At 46.8% G+C, this 26,577-nt stretch overlaps 1 protein-coding gene across 4 annotated transcripts in view; it reads right to left on the bottom strand.

Moving 5' to 3' along the window:
* Positions 1-1,366: 1,366 nt before the first annotated feature.
* PRDM10 (PR/SET domain 10) overlaps positions 1,367-26,577 on the bottom strand; it is a 118,039-nt gene continuing 92,828 nt past the window's right edge. For 3 of the 4 annotated variants that reach the window (XM_063943643.1, XM_063943644.1, XM_063943646.1), the window contains 4 exons: positions 7,937-8,077; positions 5,108-5,258; positions 3,981-4,090; positions 1,367-3,879 (listed from right to left, as the gene is read on the bottom strand). In XM_063943643.1, coding sequence (XP_063799713.1) covers positions 3,691-3,879; positions 3,981-4,090; positions 5,108-5,258; positions 7,937-8,077 — 591 coding nt within the window. In that variant the 3' untranslated portion in view covers positions 1,367-3,690. The remainder of the gene's footprint in view (positions 3,880-3,980; positions 4,091-5,107; positions 5,259-7,936; positions 8,078-26,577) is intronic. The other variant, XM_063943645.1, reaches the window with a different exon arrangement.

Raw genomic sequence — 26,577 nt, 5'->3', positions numbered from 1 at the left:
GCGTCATACTCACCACTCTCCTGGCTCTGTTAGGGGGTGGCGGCCGTGCTGCAGGAGTAAGTGGTCGCCTCGTGGGCTTGCGATCAGCACCCTCGGGAGCTCAGTGTCCTATCAGCGGAGATAGAGAACCATTAACTTCTAGAGTTGGTTCCTACTCTCCCTCCCTCCCTCCCTCTCCCCCCCCCCTCCTAAGTCCCACGAAGCAGGGAGGCTGTTGCCAGCAGCCTTCCTGTACCTAACAACTCTTAGAAAAATAATAAAACTAGAAAAACTCCTAGGAGCTCCCCTAGCTGTGACCGGCTCCACCGGGCATTTTCGAAACCGAGTCTGGTAGGAGGGGCATAGAGGGAGGAGCCAGCCCACACTATTAAACTCTTAAAGTGCCAGTGGCTCCCAAAGGACCCGTCTATACCCCATGGTACTAATGGAACCCCAGCATCCTCTAGGACGTAAGAGAAAATCTTTTAAATGTGGTATTTGTCGTGGGATGGGTTTCAGCATATTTTAGGACTTGGTGAGCACTGGATGATTGTATTTATGCCTCAACAAAAATACAGATTTGACAAATTGAACCTATGGGAACGTAGCAGGGGGTGGACTTAACCAGGAATTCCAGTTACACATTTAAAAATATGTAAACGTGACCTAAAAATTATTACATTTAACAAAAGTGCCTAACAGTGCAGTATTTATTGTGCGCAATTGTGTTGACATTGCTGCTGGTTTAATCCAGGCATTTGTGTTACACAAATCAGCCATCTGTATCGTATGCAATAAGCAGTATCTATGGATTTCAGCAGGGTCTGGTTCTAATGGTGGGTACACACTAGGCGATGTGCTTTATGAGCGAAGTCGCCTAGTGTTTCCCTCTCCCGGGCCGTCGGCGGCAGTGCACACACGCTGAGCGATATGACGACCATATCGCTCAGTGACATCACACCGCAACCGGGCCGTGCAGGCAACTCTTGGATGACAGTCCAAATTGAGCTGCATGCACTGCCGACAGCAAGGGTCATTAACAACCCGCGGGGCCGCGCTTCGCTCATCGGTGGCGGCATACACCCTTGCCAAGAAAGTAAACAACGTCGCTCAGGAAGGGTGAAAATGAGCGACGTTGTTTACATTCCTGGCAAGTGTGTATGCACCTTCAGCTAGAGGTGGTGAAGCTTATGTCTACTTAAAGGCAATCTTCAGAGAAAGAAAGGTCAAAGAGAAGATAAATGGGCACCTTCAGTAAAACAAAAACAAAAAACAAAAACAAAAAAAACACACCAGCAAGTAAAACATATCATGGATTTACAAGAAAGGTGACACCTGCCCAAATTGTATTCGACATCGAACAACCAGATCACACAGAAAAAGGAGATACTTTGAGCCTTCCTTTATAAAATAGGAGGCAAATACTTTAATTGTAAACTGTGGGATGTTTTCCTTATAAAATCATTGCCCTTTTACATTTTGGCCTTAAACTCGCTCAATCACGATCTCTGGAAGAGCTGAGCTGACCCAATCCATGATCTATAGAAAATGGCCATATACAGCATATCCCTGACTGATACAATGTACGTACTGGTCAAGTGATACAAGCAGGTTAATGGTAAGGACCGATTACTACTACCAACAAGAAAATAACATTTGTCCAGCCACCCACCAAGAAACCGGTTGATGCAATGGCCACATTTTAATTATCCTTATACAGGGTGATGTCGCATGATGTAACTGGGCACTGCTGTAAGTATAAAGAGAGTAACAGAACATGGTTATGTCTCGGCAGGGTAGCGGAGACTGGAATATGCTTGTGAGACTTTAGGTCCCTACACACTTGACGATTTGGCAGATTTTAACGACCAACGATTTTATCATTGGCCAATTTTTCATCAACAATTTTTTACATACACACTGAATGATTTTTATGACCGATTTGGACAATATAAAACATTACATTGATATTGTCCAAATTGGCTTGCATGAATAAACGTGAACGACTGCGGGGACGCGCATCGTTCATGCATCCACACTGAACAATACGAACGATTTATCGTACATTTTTTACCGATATCGTTCATGTCGCCCATCAATATCGCCAGGTGGGTAGCGCCTTTTAATTCAGCCTAGACTGAACATGGCTACGTTTACGTTGATTATACCTGAATGAAGCAAGGGGGGGGAAGGGGGGTGTGGGGGGGGGATCCCATAACAATATAGATGCATGGCAGTTTTTTCCTCACATATAACAACATTGGCTTCAACACCCAAACAACGGGCGTCAAGTGAGAGCCTTTAGGCAGGAAGTGAATTCTCGTTTAATGCAGCAGGATGGGGCCCAGATAAAAAATAAATATATATAAACATACTTGAACACACGCAATACGTACTAATATATTCTCAGAATTATTTCCAAGTCCTCTGCTAAAATACATTCCTGTTTATAAACTATAGATGGGTCCTATGGCCCAGTTGAACACAACAGATTTTCAGATTTCAATGGGAAAATTAAAAAAAAAAAAAAAAAAGCGAAGAAAGGAATTCTGCCGAGCTCCATAGGGTGTATTTATTTTTGTATTTTGTTTGTAGCTGGACAATATTTCCCTGTAGTCCTGTAAGGAAAGACAAGCAGTGAGGTCAGTCTTCACAGTATCTCGCACCTTTGGGTCAGAGCTCACACTAGTTTGGGGGCTATAAAAACACTGTTTAAGCGCCAAACATGGCGATAACTCAGCACAGCGTTGGCAACACTGATTGCCATGCAGAAACGAACGGGCAACGTAGACAATCCAGCACCACTGCTGATAAAACAGCGGCGCACCTAGCACTACTGATCCCTCGCGCCTTTCATAAAAACCTACAAACACCGACCGTCCGTTTCTGCATAGTAACAGGAGTAAGTGGATAAATAGCAATTATGTAAGTGATCCGAAGTCAGATCTGTCTGACATTATATTTGGGTAAGTACATTACGGACTCTCCTGTTGCACAGTTGTTAAAATGGAGCTCTTAGTATTGTGTGGGTATCTAAAAGAAAAGATGCAGAAGAATAAAATCTGCATTAAAAAAAAAAAAATCCTGTTTCCAAACAAATGACATTTTCAATTCCAGTATATCCCAAGGAAGATCCATAGAACAATCTGTTTACAGTTGGAGGTTCAGGTCACGTCACTAAGGAACCAGTACGTGAAACATTTTCCCCCAGTTCCCACATAGTTCAGTACAAGTGGCTCCCATATCCACGAACACACCCACGGGCATGCTGTTACGTGGACTTGCTTTTCCGTTGACGCATGAAAACTTGCCGTCTCTATTGCAGTTATAATAGGTTGGCAACAATCCGTCAGATTCTTGATGCAGTTGAGAAGACCTTTACATACATGGAATGACGAACGAAGGCAAGGTGCAGCCATGCTCCACAACCAAGATCAGCATTACCCCCTGGGCAACCCCTGAAACATGATTTACCACCCCATGCCAAGGTGGCTTTTAAAGTGATGTACATCCAGGCCTAGGGCTAATCAGAGCTGCAAATGTTAATAAATAAGACTTCAAAGCAGCATAAGATTATACGTGGCAAGTTCTGGAGTTCTGTGGTCACGTCACGTAAGTCTGCCAGGGCAAAACACACAAAGCCCTGTTTCTGGAGAAGCTATAGACACGTCAGCAGGACATTTCCATATGGGGTCCGTCATCGTCCTGGTGTCAGGGTTTGCTGATATGCACCTCACTGCTCCCATTCATGTTGGTGGTGGTGGTGATTATGTACTGAGTCTGAGATGGATTGGCCGCGGTCTGCTCCATGTGTTCTGGGTTTGTGGATTCCTCCTCTGTTAATGTAGAGGTCTTCTTCATCTCCAAATCACTCTGCCCCTCCGATATGACGTAGTGCGTCTGTGCGGGGAGACACAGATAGTAAACAAGTGTAAATGAAGAACTTTACTTATCCACAACATAAAAGGGGATTTTCATGCCACGTTCAACACAAAGGTTACCTGAGTTACCGCTTTCACTCGACCACCATTGACTGGGGTAACAGGAGTACCCACAGCTGCTTCTGCAATAACATACTGCCCTTGAGGTAACATCATCTGGATCTCAGAGGCTGCAAAGTAAAGAGAGCACAGTGAGGAACCAGCTGCTTTATTGGGCAGCGGTACCTAACCCCCGTGTGACCAAATCCCCCCACCCCACCCACACAGTGATCCCAGTATCTGACTGCCAATCCCAATACAAGCTTCTTGTGCAATCATTAATGTGATGTACATAACCAATAAGACATCGGTTTGGAATAGATACAGGACCTGCCCATGTGTTACACCCTTAGGAATTAATCACCTGCCCCAAGAGGAAAAGTTTGATCATAGAACCGCCAAACTGGAAAACCGGTGATGTACACAAACTTGAATAAAGTCTGTTTCATACCTGGAAGGTCTGCATTATACAAGGTGCACTGCTGGATAAAGGGCAAGAAATGACCCATCTGTTACTGCATATTACTTGGTGCGGCCACACCCAGATAGGCTATAGCACATTATGTTTCTTATTTACTGGTCAGACACTCTAGAACACAGGTTCTCAAACTCGGTCCTCAGGACCCCACACAGTGCATGTTTTGCAGGTCACCTCACAGAATCACAAGTGAAATAATTAGCTCCACCTGTGGACCTTTTAAAATGTGTCAGTGAATAATGAATACATCTGTGCACCTGCTGGGTTACCTGCAAAACATGCACTGTGTGGGGTCCTGAGGACCGAGTTTGAGAACCACTGCTCTAGAACAATAAATCATTGAGTGAGCTCTAGATAACTATGACAGCCCTTCACCAGATCTGAAGGCACAGTGTAGAAGGTTGGATACATCTCACATGATACAGGAGTTACCCATCAGTGATCAGAAACTGTATGATGGAGGTATCAGCGGATCACATTTTCTATTTGTAAACTGCCCAGATGGTCATGATCAAAGGAAGAGCATAATGAGATAATCCAGAGTGGGATGCACTGGAGGGTAGGGCCCATTAGAAAAACGTGACAGAAAAAAACTCGTGTTGATGGTGTGCCCTTTTCAGCCTCTGGGCAGTGATGTAGCTGCCCTGCCGCTACCCCCATCTAGACTTACGGTAACCCCGGAAAGAGTTCCAGCCGCTGGGCAGGTATGCGTGCTGCACTGTGGAGTTGGTTTGCGTATGAGAGGTTGGTGTCTGCATCTGTGATGGGCTGATATCCTGATCTGCTTCCTGTGATGAGGGACTGAGAGACTGCCCTCCGACCTGGGGATGATCAGAGACAGAAGACCATCATTAAATATCACAGGGATCACAAACTGCAGCAATGCCCATGCTTATAAGAGCAGACATCAAGTTGTTATATATCCAGGAGGGTACAGGGGCCTGCTGACAGGAATCCCCTATACTTGGATAATCCGTCACATTAGAGAAATGACAGCATAAAGCATGATGATGTGAGGACCTGCGCACAATGGGAAGGGAATGAGGGGGTATAAATATCCCAATACTTGGGTGACCAATGGTTGAGAGACTGGTTTGCTGAAATGATCAAAGTGAGACATCTGATTTCATGGGTACATAATGGTACTGAAGCTGTAACACAATGCAATAGGTCACAGTTAGGTCTAGCAGTACAATGGGGATGCGGTCAAGATGTCAGCTGTCGGGATCCCGGCAGTCTGATTGCCAATGCCAGAATCCAGACAACCGTCAAAATGCTGACGCTGGAATCCCGACAGGGTTAGGAGACCCACGCCAGAATCCCAATCGTAAGTATAGCGGGCGGCTTAGGGTTAGGGCAGGGGGGAAAGGGTGGTTAGGGTTAGGCTACGGGAAAGGGGGGGGGGGGGGACGGGTTAGAGTTAGGCACCACCGGAAGGGGGGGGGGGGGGAAGAAGGTTAGGGTTATGCTGTGGGAAGAGTTAAGGGGTAGGGGTGAGGTCAGGGAACATTCTTACCTTCCCCCCTGTCAAAATTTCAACTAATGGGAGGCCGGCTTTGGTATTCTGACCACCGGCATATCATACTGAACCCGTACAATGCAATAGGTCACAGTCAGGTCTAGCGGCACAATGCAATAGGTCACAGTCAGGTCTAGCGGTACAATGCACTAGGTCACAGTCCGGTCTAGCGGTACAATGCAATAGGTCACAGTCAGGTCTAGCGGTACAATGCACTAGGTCACAGTCCGGTCTAGACTTTGTGGACTGATTAAAACTAAAAAAACAGTCTGGTAGGATCAGCTCTGCTGGTAGTTACCTGAGCAGTGGTCTTTGTGCTGGTGGTAGGGTCAGAGAGACGCTCTGCTGGTAGATACCTGAGAGGTGGTCTGTGTGTTGGTGGTAGGCTCAGAAACACGCTCTACTGGTAGATACCTGAGAGGTGGTCTGTGTGTTGGTGGTAGGCTCAGAGAGACGCTCTGCTGGTAGATACCTGAGAGGTGGTCTGTGTGTTGGTGGTAGGCTCAGAGAGACTCTCTGCTGGTAGATACCTGAGAGGTGGTCTGTGTGCTGGTGGTAGGCTCAGAGAGATGCTCTGCTGGTAGCTACCTGAGAAGGGGCCTGTGTGCTGGTGGTAGGCTCAGAGAGATGCTCTGCTGGTAGCTACCTGAGAAGGGGTCTGTGTGCTGGTGGTAGGTAACTACCAGCATAGTGTCTCTCTGAGCCTACCACCAGCACACAGGCCCCTTCTCAGGTAGCTACCAGCAGAGCATCTCTCTGAGCCTACCACCAACACATAGACCACCTCTCAGGTAACTACCAGCATAGTGTCTCTCTGAGCCTGAGAGGTGGTCTGTGTGTTGGTGGTAGGCTCAGAGAGACACTATGCTGGTAGTTACCTGAGAGGTGGTCTGTGTGTTGGTGGTAGGCTCAGAGAGACACTATGCTGGTAGTTACCTGAGAGGTGGTCTGTGTGTTGGTGGTAGGCTCAGAGAGACACTATGCTGGTAGTTACCTGAGAGGTGGTCTGTGTGTTGGTGGTAGGCTCAGAGAGACGCTCTGCTGGTAGATACCTGAGAGGTGGTCTGTGTGTTGGTGGTAGGCTCAGAGAGACGCTCTGCTGGTAGATACCTGAGAGGTGGTCTGTGTGTTGGTGGTAGGCTCAGAGAGACGCTCTGCTGGTAGATACATGAGAGGTGGTCTGTGTGTTGGTGGTAGGCTCAGAGAGAAGCTCTGCTGGTAGCTACCTGAGAAGGGGCCTGTGTGCTGGTGGTAGGCTCAGAGAGACACTATGCTGGTAGTTACCTGAGAGGTGGTCTGTGTGTTGGTGGTAGGCTCAGAGAGACGCTCTGCTGGTAGTTACCCGAGAGGTGGCCTGTGTGTTGGTGGTAGGCTCAGAGAGACACTATGCTGGTAGTTACCTGAGAGGTGGTCTGTGTGTTGGTGGTAGGCTCAGAGAGACACTATGCTGGTAGTTACCTGAGAGGTGGTCTGTGTGTTGGTGGTAGGCTCAGAGAGACGCTCTGCTGGTAGTTACCCGAGAGGTGGCCTGTGTGTTGCTGGTAGGCTCAGAGAGACGCTCTGCTGGTAGATACCTGAGAGGTGGTCTGTGTGTTGGTGGTAGGCTCAGAGAGACGCTCTGCTGGTAGATACCTGAGAGGTGGTCTGTGTGTTGGTGGTAGGCTCAGAGAGACGCTCTGCTGGTAGATACCTGAGAGGTGGTCTGTGTGTTGGTGGTAGGCTCAGAGAGACGCTCTGCTGGTAGATACATGAGAGGTGGTCTGTGTGTTGGTGGTAGGCTCAGAGAGAAGTTCTGCTGGTAGCTACCTGAGAAGGGGCCTGTGTGCTGGTGGTAGGCTCAGAGAGACACTATGCTGGTAGTTACCTGAGAGGCGGTCTGTGTGTTGGTGGTAGGCTCAGAGAGACGCTCTGCTGGTAGTTACCCGAGAGGTGGCCTGTGTGTTGGTGGTAGGCTCAGAGAGACGCTCTGCTGGTAGTTACCTGAGAGGTGGTCTGTGTGTTGGTGGTAGACTCAGCCACTTGGATGTGCTGAACTTGGATTGCATGCTGGGTGTATCCTTGGGAGTCTTGCAGCTGCCCCATGTCCACTGTGGAGTGCTGGGACTGGTGAGGAGATGGAGCCTGGGCAAGAGAAATGTAATATCTGACATTCTGCCCATCCCAAACTAAAATCAGCACATTTACTATTTCTAACAAGACCACAAGTATAACTTGTAACGCATTAGTTAAGGAGAGAAACAGTTTAATACGTATAGATTAAGCCCTGGTGAGAAACAGGACCCAGCTAGAACTATTACATTGATGTGCATGAGACCCCGTGCACAATGACGCCCTTTGTGTCCACATTCCTATCTACTATGAGATGATCCCAAATCGCAGCTCTGGGGCCCTGGGTTGTGGACTTTGTATTTGCGGGAATTTAATTTTCCCCATTGTCCAAGTACATAGAGGTAACTGGCTTCTGACTGATGTGACTGCTCCCAGAACCTAACAACCATTAATCTGAGCAACCACTGGATTGTACAATGAACATATGGGTGTAATGATAGGAATGATGTTTCACGCAGACCTATCTATTGGGAAATTATTAGGTTTTGCTTCAGTATTAAAGCTTATTATTGGCCTAATTCAGACCTGATTGCAGCAGCAAATTTGTTAGCTAATGGGCAAAACCATGTGCACTGCAGGTGGGGTAGATGTAACATGTGCAGAGGGAGTTACATTTGGGTGGATTTTGATTCTGTGCAGGGGGTATCCGGTCTCTAGGTGGACCACTATAAGTCGACAGTAAGTAGATCGACGTGGTCTCTAGCTCAACATGAGTTTTTCAAAAAAAAAATTACTTTTTCATACTTTGCGATCCACGTGGACTACAATTGGGAACAGTAACCTGTGCAGAACGCAGCGAGGCACCTTGCCCGACGCATGGCGAGCCATGCAAGGGGACACAGTGCACTAATTGGGGTTCCCAGTCACTGTACGGTGAAAACGACACCAAATGTAAAAAAACAAACCTCATGTCGATATAATATAGAAACATAGAATTTGACGGCAGAAAAGAACCACTTGGCCCATCTAGTCTGCCCCTTTTTTATTTTATCCTTTAGGCAATCTCAACCCTTTTTTAACCTTAATTCTTTGTAAGGAAATTCATATGCCTGTCCCAAGCATGTTTAAATTGCCCTATAGTCTTAGCCTCTACCACCTCTGATGGGAGGCTATTCCACTTATCCACTACCCTTTCTGTGAAGTAATTTTTCCTTAAATTTCCCCTGAACCTCCCCCCCTCCAGTCTCAATGTATGCCCTCGAGTTCTAATACTTCTTTTCCTTTGAAGAATGTTTCCCTCCTGAACTTTGTTAAGACCCTTGATATATTTGAAAGTTTCTATCATGTCCCCCCTTTCCCTTCTCTCCTCCAAACTATACATGTTAAGATCTTTTAGCCTTTCCGGGTAAGTTTTGTGATGTAGGCCATGCACCATTTTAGTTGTTCTTTGTACACTCTCTAATGTATTTATATCCTTCTGGAGATAGGGTCTCCAGAACTGGACACAGTATTCCAGATGGGGCCGTACCAATGACCTATACAGTGGCATTATCACTTCTTTTTTCCTGCTACTGATTCCTCTCCCTATGCAACCAAGCATCTGACTTGCCTTTCTCATTGCTTTGTTGCATTGCTTTCCTGCCTTCAAGTCACTTGAAATAGTGACTCCTAAATCTCTTTCCTCCTCAATAGTTTCCATTATAGTACCCTTGATACTATACTTAGCCTTTGGGTTTTTGAGACCCAAGTGCATGATTTTGCATTTTTTAGCATTAAACTGTAGTTGCCACGTTCTTGACCATTTCTCAAGCCTACCTAGGTCATTAATCATTTGTTTGACCCCTCCCGGTGTGTCTACCCTGTTGCATATCTTTGTATCATCTGCAAAATAAGATTTTACTTACCGATAAATCTATTTCTCGTAGTCCGTAGTGGATGCTGGGACTCCGTAAGGACCATGGGGAATAGCGGCTCCGCAGGAGACAGGGCACAAAATAAAAGCTTAAGGATCAGGTGGTGTGCACTGGCTCCTCCCCCTATGACCCTCCTCCAAGCCTCAGTTAGAATACTGTGCCCGGACGAGCGTACATAATAAGGAAGGATATTGAATCCCGGGTAAGACTCATACCAGCCACACCAATCACACCGTACAACTCGTGATCTGAACCCAGTTAACAGTATGATAAACGCAAAGGAGCCTCTGAAAAGATGGCTCACAACAATAATAACCCGAATTTTTGTAACAATAACTATATACAAGTATTGCAGACAATCCGCACTAGGGATGGGCGCCCAGCATCCACTACGGACTACGAGAAATAGATTTATCGTTAAGTAAAATCTTATTTTCTCTGACGTCCTAGTGGATGCTGGGACTCCGTAAGGACCATGGGGATTATACCAAAGCTCCCAAACGGGCGGGAGAGTGCGGATGACTCTGCAGCACCGAATGAGAGAACTCCAGGTCCTCCTCAGCCAGGGTATCAAATTTGTAGAATTTAGCAAACGTGTTTGCCCCTGACCAAGTAGCTGCTCGGCAAAGTTGTAAAGCCGAGACCCCTCGGGCAGCCGCCCAAGATGAGCCCACTTTCCTTGTGGAATGGGCTTTTACTGATTTTGGCTGTGGCAATCCTGCCACAGAATGTGCAAGCTGAATTGTACTACAAATCCAACGAGCAATCGTCTGCTTTGAAGCAGGAGCACCCAGCTTGTTGGGTGCATACAGGATAAACAGCGAGTCAGATTTTCTGACTCCAGCCGTCCTGGAAACATATATTTTCAAGGCCCTGACAACGTCAAGCAACTTAGAGTCCTCTAAGTCCCTGGTAGCCGCATGTACCACAATAGGTTGGTTCATGTGAAATGCAGAAACCACCTTAGGTAGAAATTGAGGACGAGTCCTCAATTCCGCCCTGTCAGAATGAAAAATTAAGTAAGGGCTTTTATATGATAAAGCCGCCAATTCTGACACACGCCTGGCTGAAGCCAAGGCTAACAGCATCGACACCTTCCATGTGAGATATTTTAAGTCCACAGTGGAAAGTGGTTCAAACCAATGTGACTTTAGAAAACTCAACACAACATTGAGATCCCAAGGTGCCACTGGAGGCACAAAAGGAGGCTGTATGTGCAGCACCCCTTTTACAAATGTCTGAACTTCAGGTACTGAAGCCAGTTCTTTCTGGAAGAAAATCGACAGGGCCGAAATTTGAACCTTAATGGACCCTAATTTTAGGCCCATAGACAGTCCTGTTTGCAGGAAATGAAGGAAACGACCCAGTTGAAATTCCTCTGTAGGGGCCTTCTTGGCCTCACACCACGCAACATATTTACGCCAAATGCGGTGATAATGTTTTGCGGTTACGTCCTTCCTGGCTTTGACCAGAGTAGGGATGACTTCTTCTGGAATGCCTTTTTCCCTCAGGATCCGGCGTTCAACCGCCATGCCGTCAAACGCAGCCGCGGTAAGTCTTGGAACAGACAAGGCCCCTGCAGTAGCAGGTCCTTTCTTAGAGGTAGAGGCCACGGTTCGTCCGTGAGCATCTCTTGAAGTTCCGGGTACCAAGTCCTTCTTGGCCAATCCGGAACCACGAGTATAGTTCTTACTCCTCTCCTTCTTATGATTCTCAGTACTTTTGGTATGAGAGGCAGAGGAGGGAACACATACACTGACTGGTACACCCACGGCGTTACCAGAGCGTCCACTGCTATTGCCTGAGGGTCCCTTGACCTGGCGCAATATCTGTCCAGTTTTTTGTTTAGACGTGACGCCATCATGTCCACCTTTGGTTTTTCCCAACGGTTTACAATCAGCTGGAAGACTTCTGGGTGAAGTCCCCACTCTCCCGGGTGAAGGTCGTGTCTGCTGAGGAAGTCTGCTTCCCAGTTGTCCACTCCCGGAATGAACACTGCTGACAGTGCTATCACATGATTTTCCGCCCAGCGAAGAATCCTTGCAGCTTCTGCCATTGCCCTCCTGCTTCTCGTGCCGCCCTGTCTGTTTACGTGGGCGACTGACGTGATGTTGTCCGATTGGATCAACACCGCCTGACCCTGAAGCAGAGGTTTTGCTTGACTTAGGGCATTGTAAATGGCCCTTAGTTCCAGAATGTTTATATGAAGAGATGTTTCCATGCTTGACCACAAGCCCTGGAAATTCCTTCCCTGTGTGACTGCTCCCCAGCCTCTCAGGCTGGCATCCGTGGTTACCAGGATCCAATCCTGAATGCCAAATCTGCGGCCCTCTAGTAGATGAGCACTCTGCAGCCACCACAGGAGAGACACCCTTGTCCTTGGCGACAGGGTTATCCACTGATGCATCTGCAGATGCGATCCGGACCATTTGTCCAGTAGATCCCACTGAAACGTTCTTGCATGGAATCTTCCGAATGGAATCGCTTCGTAGGAAGCCACCATTTTTCCCAGGACCCTCGTGCACTGATGCACTGAGACCTGGCCTGGTTTTAGGAGGTTCCTGACTAGCTCGGATAACTCCCTGGCCTTCTCCTCCGGGAGAAACACCTTCTTCTGGACTGTGTCCAGAATCATTCCTAGGAACAGTAGATGTGTCGTTGGAATCAGCTGCGATTTTGGAATATTTAGAATCCACCCGTGCTGACGTAACACTACCTGAGATAGTGCTACTCCGACTTCTAACTGTTCCCTGGATCTTGCCCTTATCAGGAGATCGTCCAAGTAAGGGATAATTAAAATGCCTTTTCTTCGTAGAAGAATCATCATTTCGGCCATTACCTTGGTAAAGACCCGAGGTGCCGTGGACAATCCAAACGGCAGCGTCTGAAACTGATAATGACAGTTTTGTACTACAAACCTGAGGTACCCTTGGTGAGAAGGGTATATTGGGACGTGGAGATAAGCATCTTTGATGTCCAGAGACACCATATAGTCCCCTTCTTCCAGGTTCGCTATCACTGCTCTGAGTGACTCCATCTTGAATTTGAACCTTTTTATGTAAGTGTTCAAGGATTTCAGATTTAAAATTGGTCTCACCGAGCCGTCCGGCTTCGGTACCACAAACAGCGTGGAATAATACCCCTTTCCCTGTTGCAGGAGGGGTACCTTGATTATCACCTGCTGGGAATACAGCTTGTGAATGGCTTCCAAAACTGCCTCCCTGTCGGAGGGAGACTTTGGTAAAGCAGACTTCAGGAACCGACGAGGGGGAAACGCCTCGAATTCCAGTTTGTACCCCTGCGATACTACCTGTAGAATCCAGGGATCCACTTGCGAGTGAGCCCACTGCGCGTTGAAATTCTTGAGACGGGCCCCCACCATATCTGAGTCTGCTTGTAAAGCCCCAGCGTCATGCTGACGACTTGGCAGAAGCAGGGGAGGGCTTCTGCTCCTGGGAAGCGGCTGCACGGTGCAGTCTTTTTCCTCTTCCTCTGCCCCGGGGCAGAAAGGAGTGGCCCTTTGCTCGCTTGTACTTATGGGAACGAAAGGACTGAGTTTGAAAAGACGGTGTCTTTTTCTGCTGATGTGAAGTGACCTGGGGTAAAAAGGTGGATTTCCCAGCCGTTGCCGTGGCCACCAGGTCCGATAGACCAGCCCCAAATAACTCCTCCCCTTTATACGGCAATACTTCCATGTACCGTTTGGAATCCGCATCCCCTGACCACTGTCGCGTCCATAACGCTCTTCTGGCAGAGATGGACATAGCACTTACTCTTGATGCCAGGGTGCAAATATCCCTCTGTGCATCACGCATATATAGCAATGCATCCTTTAAATGTTCTATAGTTAACAAAATATTGTCCCTATCCAGGGTATCAATATTCTCAGTCAGGGAATCCGACCATGCGACTCCAGCACTGCACATCCAGGCTGAGGCGATTGCTGGTCGCAGTATAACACCAGTATGTGTGTATATACTTTTTAGGATATTTTCCAGCCTTCTATCAGCTGGTTCTTTGAGGGTGGCCGTATCAGGAGACGGTAACGCTACTTGTTTAGATAAACGTGTGAGCGCCTTATCTACCCTAGGGGGTGTTTCCCAACGCGCCCTAACCTCTGGCGGGAAGGGATATAATGCTAATAATTTATTAGAAATTAGCTGTTTTTTATCGGGGGAAACCCACGCTTTATCACACACCTCATTTATTTCCTCTGACTCAGGAAAAACTATTGGTAGTTTTTTCACACCCCACATAATACCCTTCTTTGTGGTACTTGTAGTGTCAGAAAGGTTCAATGCCTCTTTCATTGCCGTGATCATGTAACGTGTGGTCCTACTGGACATTACGTTTGTCTCGTCACCGTCGACACTAGACTCAGTATCTGTGTCAGGGTCTGTGTCGACCCACTGAGGTAACGGGCGTTTTAGCGCCCCTGACGGTGTCTGAGACGCCTGGACAGGCACTAATTGATTTGCCGGCTGTCTCATGTCGTCAACAGTTTTTTGCAAATTGCTGACATTATCACTTAATTGTTTAAATACAATCATCCAGTCAGGTGTCGACTCCCTAGGGGGTGACATCACCAACACAGGCAACTGCTCCGCCTCCACATCATTTTCCTCCCCATACATGTCGACACACGCGTACCGACACACAGCACACACACCGGGAATGCTCTGATAGAGGACAGGACCCCACTTAGCCCTTTGGAGAGACAGAGGGAGAGTCTGCCAGCACACACCCAGCGCTATATATATACAGGGATAACCTTATATAAGTGTTATTCCCTTATAGCTGCTGTTATTATCGTTATTTGCTGCCAAAAATGCCCCCCCTTCTCTTTTTTACCCTGATTCTGAAGCAGGACTGCAGGGGAGAGTCAGGGAGCCGTCCTTCCAGCGGAGCTGTGAGGGAAAATGGCGCTTGTGTGCTGAGGAGATAGGCTCCGCCCCTTCACGACGTCCTTATCTCCCGCTTTTTTGTGTAAAAATGGCAGGGGTTAAAATACATCCATATAGCCCAGGAGCTATATGTGATGTATTCTTTTTGCCACCTAAGGTATATACTGTTATATTGCGTCTCAGGGCGCTCCCCCCCAGCGCCCTGCACCCTCAGTGACCGGAGTGTGAAGTGTGCTGAGAGCAATGGCGCACAGCTGCGGTGCTGTGCGCTACCTTAGTCTGAAGACAGGATGTCTTCTGCCGCCGATTTCACCGGACCTCTTCGTCTCTTCTGGCTCTGTAAGGGGGACGGCGGCGCGGCTCCGGTGACCCATCCAGGCTGTACCTGTGATCGTCCCTCTGGAGCTAATGTCCAGTAGCCTAAGAAGCCCAATCCACTCTGCACGCAGGTGAGTTCGCTTCTTCTCCCCTTAGTCCCACGATGCAGTGAGCCTGTTGCCAGCAGGACTCACTGAAAATAAAAAAACCTAAACTAAACTTTTATTCTAAGCAGCTCAGGAGAGCCACCTAGATTGCACCCTTCTCGGCCGGGCACAAAAATCTAACTGAGGCTTGGAGGAGGGTCATAGGGGGAGGAGCCAGTGCACACCACCTGATCCTTAAGCTTTTATTTTGTGCCCTGTCTCCTGCGGAGCCACTATGCCCCATGGTCCTTACGGAGTCCCAGCATCCACTAGGACGTCAGAGAAAAAGGCATATCTTCCCTTCAATACCATCTGCAATGTCACCAACAAAGATATTAAAGAGAACTGGACCAAGTACAGATCCCTGGGGTACTCCACTGGTAACATTTCCCTCCATAGATTGAACTCCATTAACTACGACTGTCTGTTTCCTATCCTGCAACCAGGTTCTTATCCATTTAACTGATTTATAATCCACCCCCAGGCTTTCAAGTTTATTTAGCAGTCTGCGATGTGGGACAGTGTCAAATGCCTTACTAAAGTCTAGATATGCTACATCTACAGCTCCCCCTTGATCTATTATTTTCATCACAGAGTCAAAAAAGTCAATAAGATTTGTTTGGCATGATCTCCCACCAGTAAATCCATACTGTTTTGGATCCTGTAAGTTGTTTGATTTAAGATATTCCACTACTCTTTCTTTTAATAGTTTTTCCATTACTTTCCCTACTACCGATGTAAGGCTTACTGGTCTGTAGTTACTTGCTTCTTCCTTGCTTCCACTTTTGTGCAGTGGAACTACATTTGCTCTTTTCCAGTCCTCTGGAATAGCACCTGTATTTAGTGACTGGTTAAATAATTCTGTTAAAGGTGTAACCAGCACATCTTTTAGCTCTTTGAGTATCCTTGGGTGTATCCCATCTGGTCCCAGTGATTTATCCACTTTTAGTTTTGAAAGTTCTGTTAGGACCTTCTCCTCTGTAAATGTATTTTCATCTACCTTATTTTTATGAATGTCCTTGCAACTTAACTGTGGCCCCATCCCTTCTTCTGTAGTAAATACTGAGCAAAAATAATTATTTAGGTGATCTGCTATTGCCTTGTCTCCCTCCACCAAATGCCCACTCTCTGTCTTAAGTCTTATTATTCCTCCATTTGATTTTCTCCTTTCACTTATATACTTAAAAAAAGTTTTGCCCCCTTTATCTACTGACTGGGCCATTTTCTCCTCAGCTTCTGCCTTTGCACGTCTGATCACTTTCTTAGCATCCTTCCGTCTGTTCAGATGCACCTCTTTGTCGTTATTATTTTGAGTCTGTTTGTATTTCCTAAAAGCCATCTTTTTTGCTTTCACACTAGTTGATACTTCTTTTGTGAACCACACTGGCTTCCTTTTCCTGGTGCTTTTCCTAACCATTTTGATACAAAGGTCTGTTGCACTTAGCATTGCACTTTTCAGTTTTTTCCACCTCTCCTGCACTCCTTCCAAGTTCCTCCAGTCTGCCAATGAATCACTTAAACATCTCCAATGCAAAGTCAGCATTTCTAAAATCCAACACCTTTGTTTTTGTGTGACAGGAGTTGGATCCTGTCTTTATACTAAACCATACTGCTTGATGATCACTGGATCCCAGGTGCTCACCCACATATATATCAGATATCCTATCACCATTTGTAAGAATTAGATCTAATATTAAGTCTTTGCGAGTGGGCTCCCTCACCAATTGCTTGAGAGATGCTCCCTGTAAGGAATGTAAAAATTTGCCACTTGTAGCTGAACTTGCAAAAGACCCCTCCCAATTTACATCAGGTAAATTAAAGTCTCCCATGATTAGGACTTCTCCCTTAAAAGCCATTTTAGAGATGTCCAACAATAGGTTCCTGTCCAAATCCTGCCCCTGGCCTGGTGGTCTATAGATCACCCCAATGCGAATAATGTCCTTCTTCCCAGTTTCTATGGTGAGCCAAAGGGCCTCAGTTTTGGCTTCAATATTTTGTATTAAAGTAGCATTTATGCTTTTTTTTCCACATATATTGCTACCCCTCCTCCTATTCTTCCTATTCTATCTTTCCTAAATAAATTGTATCCTGGTATAGCTAAGTCCCAGTCATGATTCTCATTGCACCAAGACTCTGTAATTGCCACAAAATCCAGGTTATCCCTTGTCATTATTGCAATTAGCTCTGGAATTTTGTCTCCTAAGCTCCTAGCATTTGCACACATAGCTTTAAGAATTTTGTCTGTGCATTTGTTATTAGTAGCCATGTCCAGAGCGTACAAAATAAATGACAAGTTTAAAGTTGAAATTACCTGTTTGGGGATGTTGCTCAGTATTTGTTTTCTTGTACTAATCGGTAATCATACTCTGTCCTTTACACCATGACTACACCTTACTAAATATAAAGATATAGTACACCTGACCACAATGGTAAATGTTCAAAGGAGGTAAACACCAGTCAGTATGCAATAATAAAACGTTTCACCGAGCAACTTCCCCACACATGCAATGAAATTTACAAGAAATCATTACATCAAGAAACATACATAAGTTTACCTAAGAGAGAACTGTAGTGAGCAGATTGGGGATGCCTTGTCATAGGTTTTTAAAAACAGATAATATGCATAAGATGAATTACATACTTTTGAGGCATTAAAGCAGTCCTTTTGTGGTAGTGTTGGTGTGTTGATGTTTCCCTTCTGTTTTCCTTCGGTTTAACGCAGGTATAACGCTATTTTTATAATAACACTTTTATGTCAGCACTTCTATAATGCTTGTGTCTAACTATTTTGGGTGTCGACCTACTTACTGTCGACCAATAGTGGTCGACCCTATGATCCACACCCGTGCAGAATAAATACTGGCTGCTTTATTTTTACACTGCAATTAAGGTTTCTGTTTGAACACACCCCACCCAAATCTAACTCTCTCTGCACATGTTACATCTGCAGTGCACATGGTTTTGCCCATTAGATAACAAATTTGCCGCTGCGATCAGGTCTGAATTAGGCCCTATGTTGGAAAGACCGACCATTGTTTTCAATATATGTACTCTTGGAACCTGCAAAGGAAAGCTGCTTTAAGGCCACATAAGGAAAAGAAAAGAGGATTTTGGTACTTACCGATAAATCCATTTCTCTGAATCCTCTAGGGGACACTGGAGTTCCACTTAGACATTAGGGGTGTGAAGTCTGCGAACCGGAGGTGTGGCACAATCTTAAAAATTTGCATTGTCTGCACAGCCGGCTCCTACCCCTTCACGCCCCTCATGCCTCAGTTTTGAAAATTGGCCCGAGAGATGAGGACACGTATGAGAGCCCGTGGCGAGGAACCGAACCGTGCAACATGCCAAACAGCATCTAAGAACATCTTTAAACGAAAACCCAACGCTGTTTGTACTAACTGTATGAACACAGCAGGACTGACAGCACAGAGGCGGGCGTCCAGTGTCCCCTAGAGGATTCAGAGAAATGGATTTATCGGTAAGTACCAAAATCCTCTTTTCTCTTTCATCCACTAGGGGACACTGGAGTTCCACTTAGACATTAGGGGACGTCCCAAAGTTATCTCCCAGGGAGGGAGTGCTGTCTGTTGCCTGCAAAACCAAACGTCCGAAGTTAGAATCTTCGGACGCAAAGGTATCGAACTTATAAAATTTTGCGATCGTGTGGGCCGAGGACCACGTCGCCGCTCTGCAAAGTTGAGTAGTGGAAACCCCTCTGGCAGCCGCCCAGGAGGCACCCACTGATCTAGTGGTATGCGCACTTGTCCGCAATGGAACCTGTTTACCACTGGAAATATACGCTTGTCTAATAGCAAGTCTAATCCAACGAGACAGGGACTGCTTAGAAGCCGGCCAACCTTTCTTTGGCTCATCCGAAAGGACGATGTAACTTGTACGTACACCCTTAAAGCTCGTACCACATCCAATGACACATCCCCATCAGCTGGACTCTGGAAAGATGGGACCACAATTGGTTGGTTTACATGAAAACCCGAAACAACCTTAGGAAGGAAATCTGCTCTTGTACGGAGTTCCGCCCGATCCTCATGAAAAATCCAAAAAGGGACTTTTACACGACAAGGCTCCCAACTCAGAGACCCGTCTAGCCGAAGCTAAGGCTAGCAACAACGTTACCGTCCAAGAAAGATATTTCAGGTCTGTCCGTATTAATGGGTCAAACCAAGGAGATTTTAAAAAATCTAATACCAAATTCAGGTCCCATGGTGCCGTGGGGGTACGAAAAGGGGGTTGTATCCGTAGCACCCCTTGCAAAAAAGTTTGAACCTCTGGCAAGGATGCCAACCGTTGTTGAAAAGGAATGGAAAGAGCCGCCACCTGAACCTTCAGAGATCCCAATCGCAGGCCTAATGTCAGGCCTGCTTGAAGGAACAGTAAACGTCTGGATAAGTGGAAGGTTTTCGAATCCCATCCACGTTTCTGACATCAGTCTATATATTTCTTCCAAATTCTGTAGTAATGCCCCGCTGTAACCTGCTTTCTAGCCGCAATCATCGTAGGAATAGCCAGTCTTGGTATTCCTCTGTTTCTTAAGATCCGGGTTTCAACAGCCACGCCGTCAAACGCAGTCTGTTCAGGTCTGGGTGAAGAAATGGTCCTTGAGACAGTAAGTCCTCTCTTTGAGGTAACCTCCACGGGCTTTCTGACAGTAATCCCTGCAGGTCCGAGTACCAACTCCTGCGTGGCCAATCTGGTGCGATTAGAATCGCCCCCACTCGTTCTTGTTTCAACCTTTTCAGTATCTCTGGTATGAGAGGGAAGGGTGGAAAGATGTACACCCCTTCGTAATCCCAAGGAAGCGTCAACGCATCTACTCCTTCTGCTGCAGTATCCCTTGTCCTGGACACATATCTGGGCAGCTGGTGGTTCTGCCTCGATGCCATGAGGTCGATCTGTGGAAGACCCCATCTCCTCACTACCATCTTGAAAATCCGCGGATGAAGACACCACTCTCCCGGATGCATGTCTTGTCGACTGAGATAATCTGCTTCCCAGTTTTCTACTCCTGGAATGAATATTGCCGAAAGGATGATGTTTCGCCTTTCCGCCCACAACAGGATCTTTGTCGATTCCCTCAACGCCATCCTGCTCTTCATTCCCCCTTGACGGTTTATGTAAGCCGTTGTTGTGACCTTGTCCGACTGTATCCGTACATACTGATCTATGACCAGATCCTCGGCCAATAGAAGTGCGTTGTAAACAGCTCTTAGTTCGAGAATGTTTATGGGTAATCTGCTCTCTTGAGGCGTCCACCTTCCCTGAAATTGATGGCCTTTCAGGACGGCACCCCAACCTCTGAGACTGGCGTCCGTTGTCAGAATCCTCCAGTCCCAAATGGCAAATCTCTTTCCTGCTGCGAGATTCTTGTGCATCAACCACCATGTCAGGGAGACACGTACTTGTGGTTGAAGTCTGATTCTCCGATGAAGTAGCCAATGTGAACCTGCTCCCTGAGCAATGAGATTCATCTGAAAGGGTCGGGAATGAAGTCTTCCGTACTGGATAGCTTCGAACGATGCTACCATTTTTCCTAGAAGTTATACACAGAGATGTAGAGACACCGTCGGTGCCCCTAGTACTTGAGTCACCAACTTCCGTATGTCCTGAATCTTGGATTCTGGCAGAAAAATTCTTAATTTCACCGTGTCCAATATAAGACCTAGGAACTGAATCCGTTGTGTTGGAATGAGGTTGGATTTCTTGAAGTTCACTATCCAACCGTGTTGAATCAGAAATTGGTGAGATGTGTGAGCATCCTTTACCAGCTTCTCCTAAGAAGAGGCTTTGATTAGGAGATCGTCTAGATAAGGTATTATAGTGACTCCCCTTATTCTCAATTCTGCCACCATGACCGCCATGATCTTCGTAAAGATCCTCGGGGCTGAAGATAGACCGAATGGTAGAGCTCTGAATTGATAATGATCCTTCCCCAATGCGAACTGTAGGTAAGCTTGGTGGGGAGACCAAATTGGGATATGCAGGTACGCATCCCTTATGTCCATGGATATCATGAACTCCTTGTGTTCTAGACCTGCAATGACCGACTGTATTGATTCCATCTTGAATTTGTAAATTCTTAGAAATTGGTTTAAAACTTTTAAATTTAGAATCGGTCTGACTGTTCCGTCTGGTTTTGGCACGACAAAAAGACTGGAATAAAATCCCGTTCCTCTCTGAGGGGTAGGAACTGGAACAATGACCTCTGACTGTAGCAATTTTTGAATTGCTGAAAGTAACGCTTTTGCTTTCTGCGGGCACAGAGGTAAGCCTGTAGTAAAAAATTGACTGTGAGGTCTCTCTTGAAAATCCATCTTGTACCCCTGAGAGATTATGTTGTTTATCCAGCTCTCTGGAGAGGTGTTGGCCCATGTGTCCTGACACCCCTCCAGTCGTGCGCCCACCAGGGGAGACCCCAGGTGAGCCGGGAGACCGTCATGCCACGGTCTTTTCAGCAGGTTTATCCTGCTTTCTGTTTGTTGCCTGCGAGCGGCCTCTACCTCTGCCCCCACGTGCCTGTCCACCAAAACCTCTTCCTCGGCCTCGAAAGGACTGAGATCTGAAGGAATTAAACGTTGGTCCCGAATAACCTCTCTTAACCTGTGGAGCGGTTCTTGTATAAGGAGTGGGCAGGAATGTGGACTTTCCAGCTGCAGCTTGGGAAATCCACTTATCCAATTCTGGACTGAAAAGCGTGTCACCTGCAAAGGGAATAGCTTCCACTGCCTTTTTAGTGTCAGAATCTCCCTGCCAATCTCTAAGCCATAAGATTCTCCTTGCTGATAAGGCCTATGCGGATATGCGTGATGCAATCCTACTAGCATCCTTAGATGCCTGACATAAATATGAAGCCAATTCTCGAATGTGTTCTGCCAGATGCGTAGTCTCCTCCAAGCTATTTTCCTCTTCAATAGCTTGTATAATACGACTGGCCCATGCTCCCATGGCCTTGTTAACCCAAGCACAGATGAGGGTAGGCCTCTGTGCTGCACCTGCTGCTACAAAAATCGACTTTAAAGCTGTGTCAACCTTACGATCTGACACATCCTTTAAAGTCGTTACATTAGGTATTGGCAAAAATGCCTTCTTTGATAATCTTCCCAGGGAAGCATCCACTACCGGTGGATTCTCCCATTTATCCATTACCCCCTTAGGTAAAAGATACGTTACCTGAAATTGTTTTGGGAATTGAAACCGTTTATCAGGTTGTTTCCATGCCTCCTCCATTTGAGTTTGGAGAGATTTAGGAATGGGAAACACCGCTGAACGTGGTTTCTGGGATTCGAATAAGTCGAATTCCTCAGGTTCCTGAAACTCTTCTCCCTTAAAGTCTAGGATGTCTTTAACTGCATCAATTAAGGAGTCAATACCTGAGATTGCCGAATCCTCTTCCGTAGATTCAATTAACTCACCTTCCTCCGTATCCATAATAATACCATCCTCTTCCTCTGTTACCTGAAACACAGGAAGTGGTCTTTTAACTGCCTTGCGCACATTTGTGTCTGCTTGTGCGGGCGGCGTTAATTTAATGAGAAACTCTTCCATCGTCTTTGAGAATCCCGCAGCCCACTCTGATTGTTGTTTGCGTGATTCCGCCATTTCCTTGGATATTCTTTCCGTAAGAACATCCTCCCATGACCGTGATGGAGCACTGCTCCCCGGCTGTGCGCCCTTGTCTACGCAGGATTCGCACACCCCCGAACTGCCAATCCTCGTGCTTTTCTTATTACATTTCGTACACACGTAATAGGTCTTTGATGTCTTGGTTGTTGCCTTAGACATGATTAGCCCTTTAGTTGACAATTAAACAAAACTTTCACCTTTTATTCAGGAAAGAAAGCTTGTAACATATATGACGGGAGTGACGTGTTTGGAACCGGCTGTAAATAACTTGTCTTTAAGATATGCAAATAAAAAAAACTTAATTTACAAATCAAAAAATAAAATAAAAAAATTATTAATTAATAATCAATCTAAAACACCAGCTCGTTAGCAGCCCTCACAAGCCCAGCTGTCAATCAGCTACGATGAAAGGGTTGTCCACGTACTCCCAGAATTTTCCTCAGGATCTTTGATCAGAAGTCCCTTGAAAATATAAGTAATAATGAGTTATTTTTATTTCAGGAGATCCTCAGTATTCATGTTATATATTCTTTCCAACAGCAGGGGGAGCCTTACTGAACTTCCCAAATCTCATGATAAAGCATAAGAGGGGGAGGGATGCTCCCTGCCCCTCAGTTTTGGCGCCTGCACTGCATATTTAAAATGTCCGCCGTCCAATATTTTAATGTAGATCATTAAAATACCTACACTGCTTCTGCACTCTCCCACAAGAGAGCCGTACCTTCTGTGTCCCCCTCAAACACTGTTCAATTGTAACGAGCTGCCAGTTCACCCCCGCGCTCTCGCTCGTAGCGCACTCGGGACACGGGCGCGCTGCACAAGCCATCTCCTAGCAACGCGACCCGAGTCTCCCTGCCGCGCGGGTATTATGAATGTGTCAGCGGCGCTGTCTCTCCCTGCTATAGCCACGCGGGAACCGGGCGCGCTGTAACCGTTATCTGTTAACAGCGCGACCCGCTCTCCCCGCGGTCTCTTCTGTCAGCGGCGCTATTTAAGCCGCATAATAAGTGGCTCTGTTTGTAAAAATAAGATTTTACTTACCGATAAATCTATTTCTCGGAGTCCGTAGTGGATGCTGGGGTTCCTGAAAGGACCATGGGGAATAGCGGCTCCGCAGGAGACAGGGCACAAAAAGTAAAGCTTTTTCCGATCAGGTGGTGTGCACTGGCTCCTCCCCCTATGACCCTCCTCCAGACTCCAGTTAGGTACTGTGCCCGGACGAGCGTACACAATAAGGGAGGATTTTGAATCCCGGGTAAGACTCATACCAGCCACACCAATCACACCGTACAACTTGTGATCTAAACCCAGTTAACAGTATGATAACAGCGGAGCCTCTGAAAGATGGCTTCCTTCAACAATAACCCGAATTAGTTAACAATAACTATGTACAATTTATGCAGATAATCCGCACTTGGGATGGGCGCCCAGCATCCACTACGGACTCCGAGAAATAGATTTATCGGTAAGTAAAATCTTATTTTCTCTATCGTCCTAGTGGATGCTGGGGTTCCTGAAAGGACCATGGGGATTATACCAAAGCTCCCAAACGGGCGGGAGAGTGCGGATGACTCTGCAGCACCGAATGAGAGAACTCCAGGTCCTCCTTAGCCAGAGTATCAAATTTGTAAAATTTTACAAACGTGTTCTCCCCTGACCACGTAGCTGCTCGGCAAAGTTGTAATGCCGAGACCCCTCGGGCAGCCGCCCAAGATGAGCCCACCTTCCTTGTGGAGTGGGCCTTTACAGATTTAGGCTGTGGCAGGCCTGCCACAGAATGTGCAAGTTGGATTGTGCTACAGATCCAACGAGCAATCGTCTGCTTAGACGCAGGAGCACCCATCTTGTTGGGTGCATACAATATAAACAACGAGTCAGATTTTCTGACTCCAGCTGTCCTTGCAATATATATTTTTAATGCTCTGACAACGTCCAGTAACTTGGAGTCCTCCAAGTCACTTGTAGCCGCAGGCACTACAATAGGCTGGTTCAGATGAAATGCTGACACCACCTTAGGGAGAAAATGCGGACGAGTCCGCAGTTCTGCCCTGTCCGAATGGAAAATCAGATATGGGCTTTTGTAAGATAAAGCTGCCAATTCTGACACTCTCCTGGCAGAAGCCAGGGCTAGAAGCATGGTCACTTTCCATGTGAGATATTTCAAATCCACCTTTTTTAGTGGTTCAAACCAATGAGATTTTAGGAAGTCCAAAACCACATTGAGATCCCACGGTGCCACTGGAGGCACCACAGGAGGCTGTATATGCAGCACTCCCTTAACAAAGGTCTGGACTTCAGGGACTGAAGCCAATTCTTTTTGAAAGAAAATCGACAGGGCCGAAATTTGAACCTTAATAGATCCCAATTTGAGACCCATTGACAATCCTGATTGCAGGAAATGTAGGAATCGACCCAGTTGAAATTCCTCCGTCGGAGCACTCCGATCTTCGCACCACGCAACATATTTTCGCCAAATTCGGTGATAATGTTGCACGGTTACTTCCTTCCTTGCTTTAATCAAAGTAGGAATGACTTCTTCCGGCATGCCTTTTTCCTTTAGGATCCGGCGTTCAACCGCCATGCCGTCAAACGCAGCCGCGGTAAGTCTTGAAACAGACAGGGACCCTGCTGAAGCAAGTCCCTCCTTAGAGGTAGAGGCCACGGATCTTCCGTGATCATCTCTTGAAGTTCCGGGTACCAAGTCCTTCTTGGCCAATCCGGAACCACTAGTATCGTTCTTACGCCTCTTTGCCGTATAATTCTCAATACTTTTGGTATGAGAGGCAGAGGAGGAAACACATACACCGACTGGTACACCCAAGGCGTTACCAGCGCGTCCACAGCTATTGCCTGCGGATCTCTTGACCTGGCGCAATACCTGTCCAGTTTTTTGTTGAGGCGAGACGCCATCATGTCCACCATTGGTCTTTCCCAACGGGTTACCAGCATGTGGAAGACTTCTGGATGAAGTCCCCACTCTCCCGGGTGAAGATCGTGTCTGCTGAGGAAGTCTGCTTCCCAGTTGTCCACTCCCGGGATGAACACTGCTGACAGTGCTATCACATGATTCTCTGCCCAGCGAAGAATCCTTGCAGCTTCTGCCATTGCACTCCTGCTTCTTGTGCCGCCCTGTCTGTTCACATGGGCGACTGCCGTGATGTTGTCCGACTGGATCAACACCGGTTTTCCCTGAAGCAGAGGTTCTGCCTGGCTTAGAGCATTGTATATTGCTCTTAGTTCCAGAATGTTTATGTGAAGAGACGTTTCCAGGCTCGTCCATACTCCCTGGAAGTTTCTTCCTTGTGTGACTGCTCCCCAGCCTCTCAGGCTGGCGTCCGTGGTCACCAGGATCCAATCCTGTATGCCGAATCTGCGGCCCTCCAATAGATGAGCACTCTGCAACCACCACAGAAGAGACACCCTTGTCCTTGGAGACAGGGTTATCCGCAGGTGCATCTGAAGATGCGACCCTGACCATTTGTCCAACAGATCCCTTTGGAAAATTCTTGCGTGGAATCTGCCGAATGGAATTGCTTCGTAAGAAGCCACCATTTTTCCCAGGACTCTTGTGCATTGATGTACAGACACCTTTCCTGGTTTTAGGAGGTTCCTGACAAGCTCGGATAACTCCTTGGCTTTTTCCTCCGGGA

Source organism: Pseudophryne corroboree, chromosome 10 (assembly GCF_028390025.1).
Source record: "Pseudophryne corroboree isolate aPseCor3 chromosome 10, aPseCor3.hap2, whole genome shotgun sequence".
Classification (NCBI taxonomy): domain Eukaryota; kingdom Metazoa; phylum Chordata; class Amphibia; order Anura; family Myobatrachidae; genus Pseudophryne; species Pseudophryne corroboree.
The sequence above is the reverse complement of the archived record's forward strand: the minus strand, read 5'-3'. Positions and strand labels throughout refer to the sequence as shown.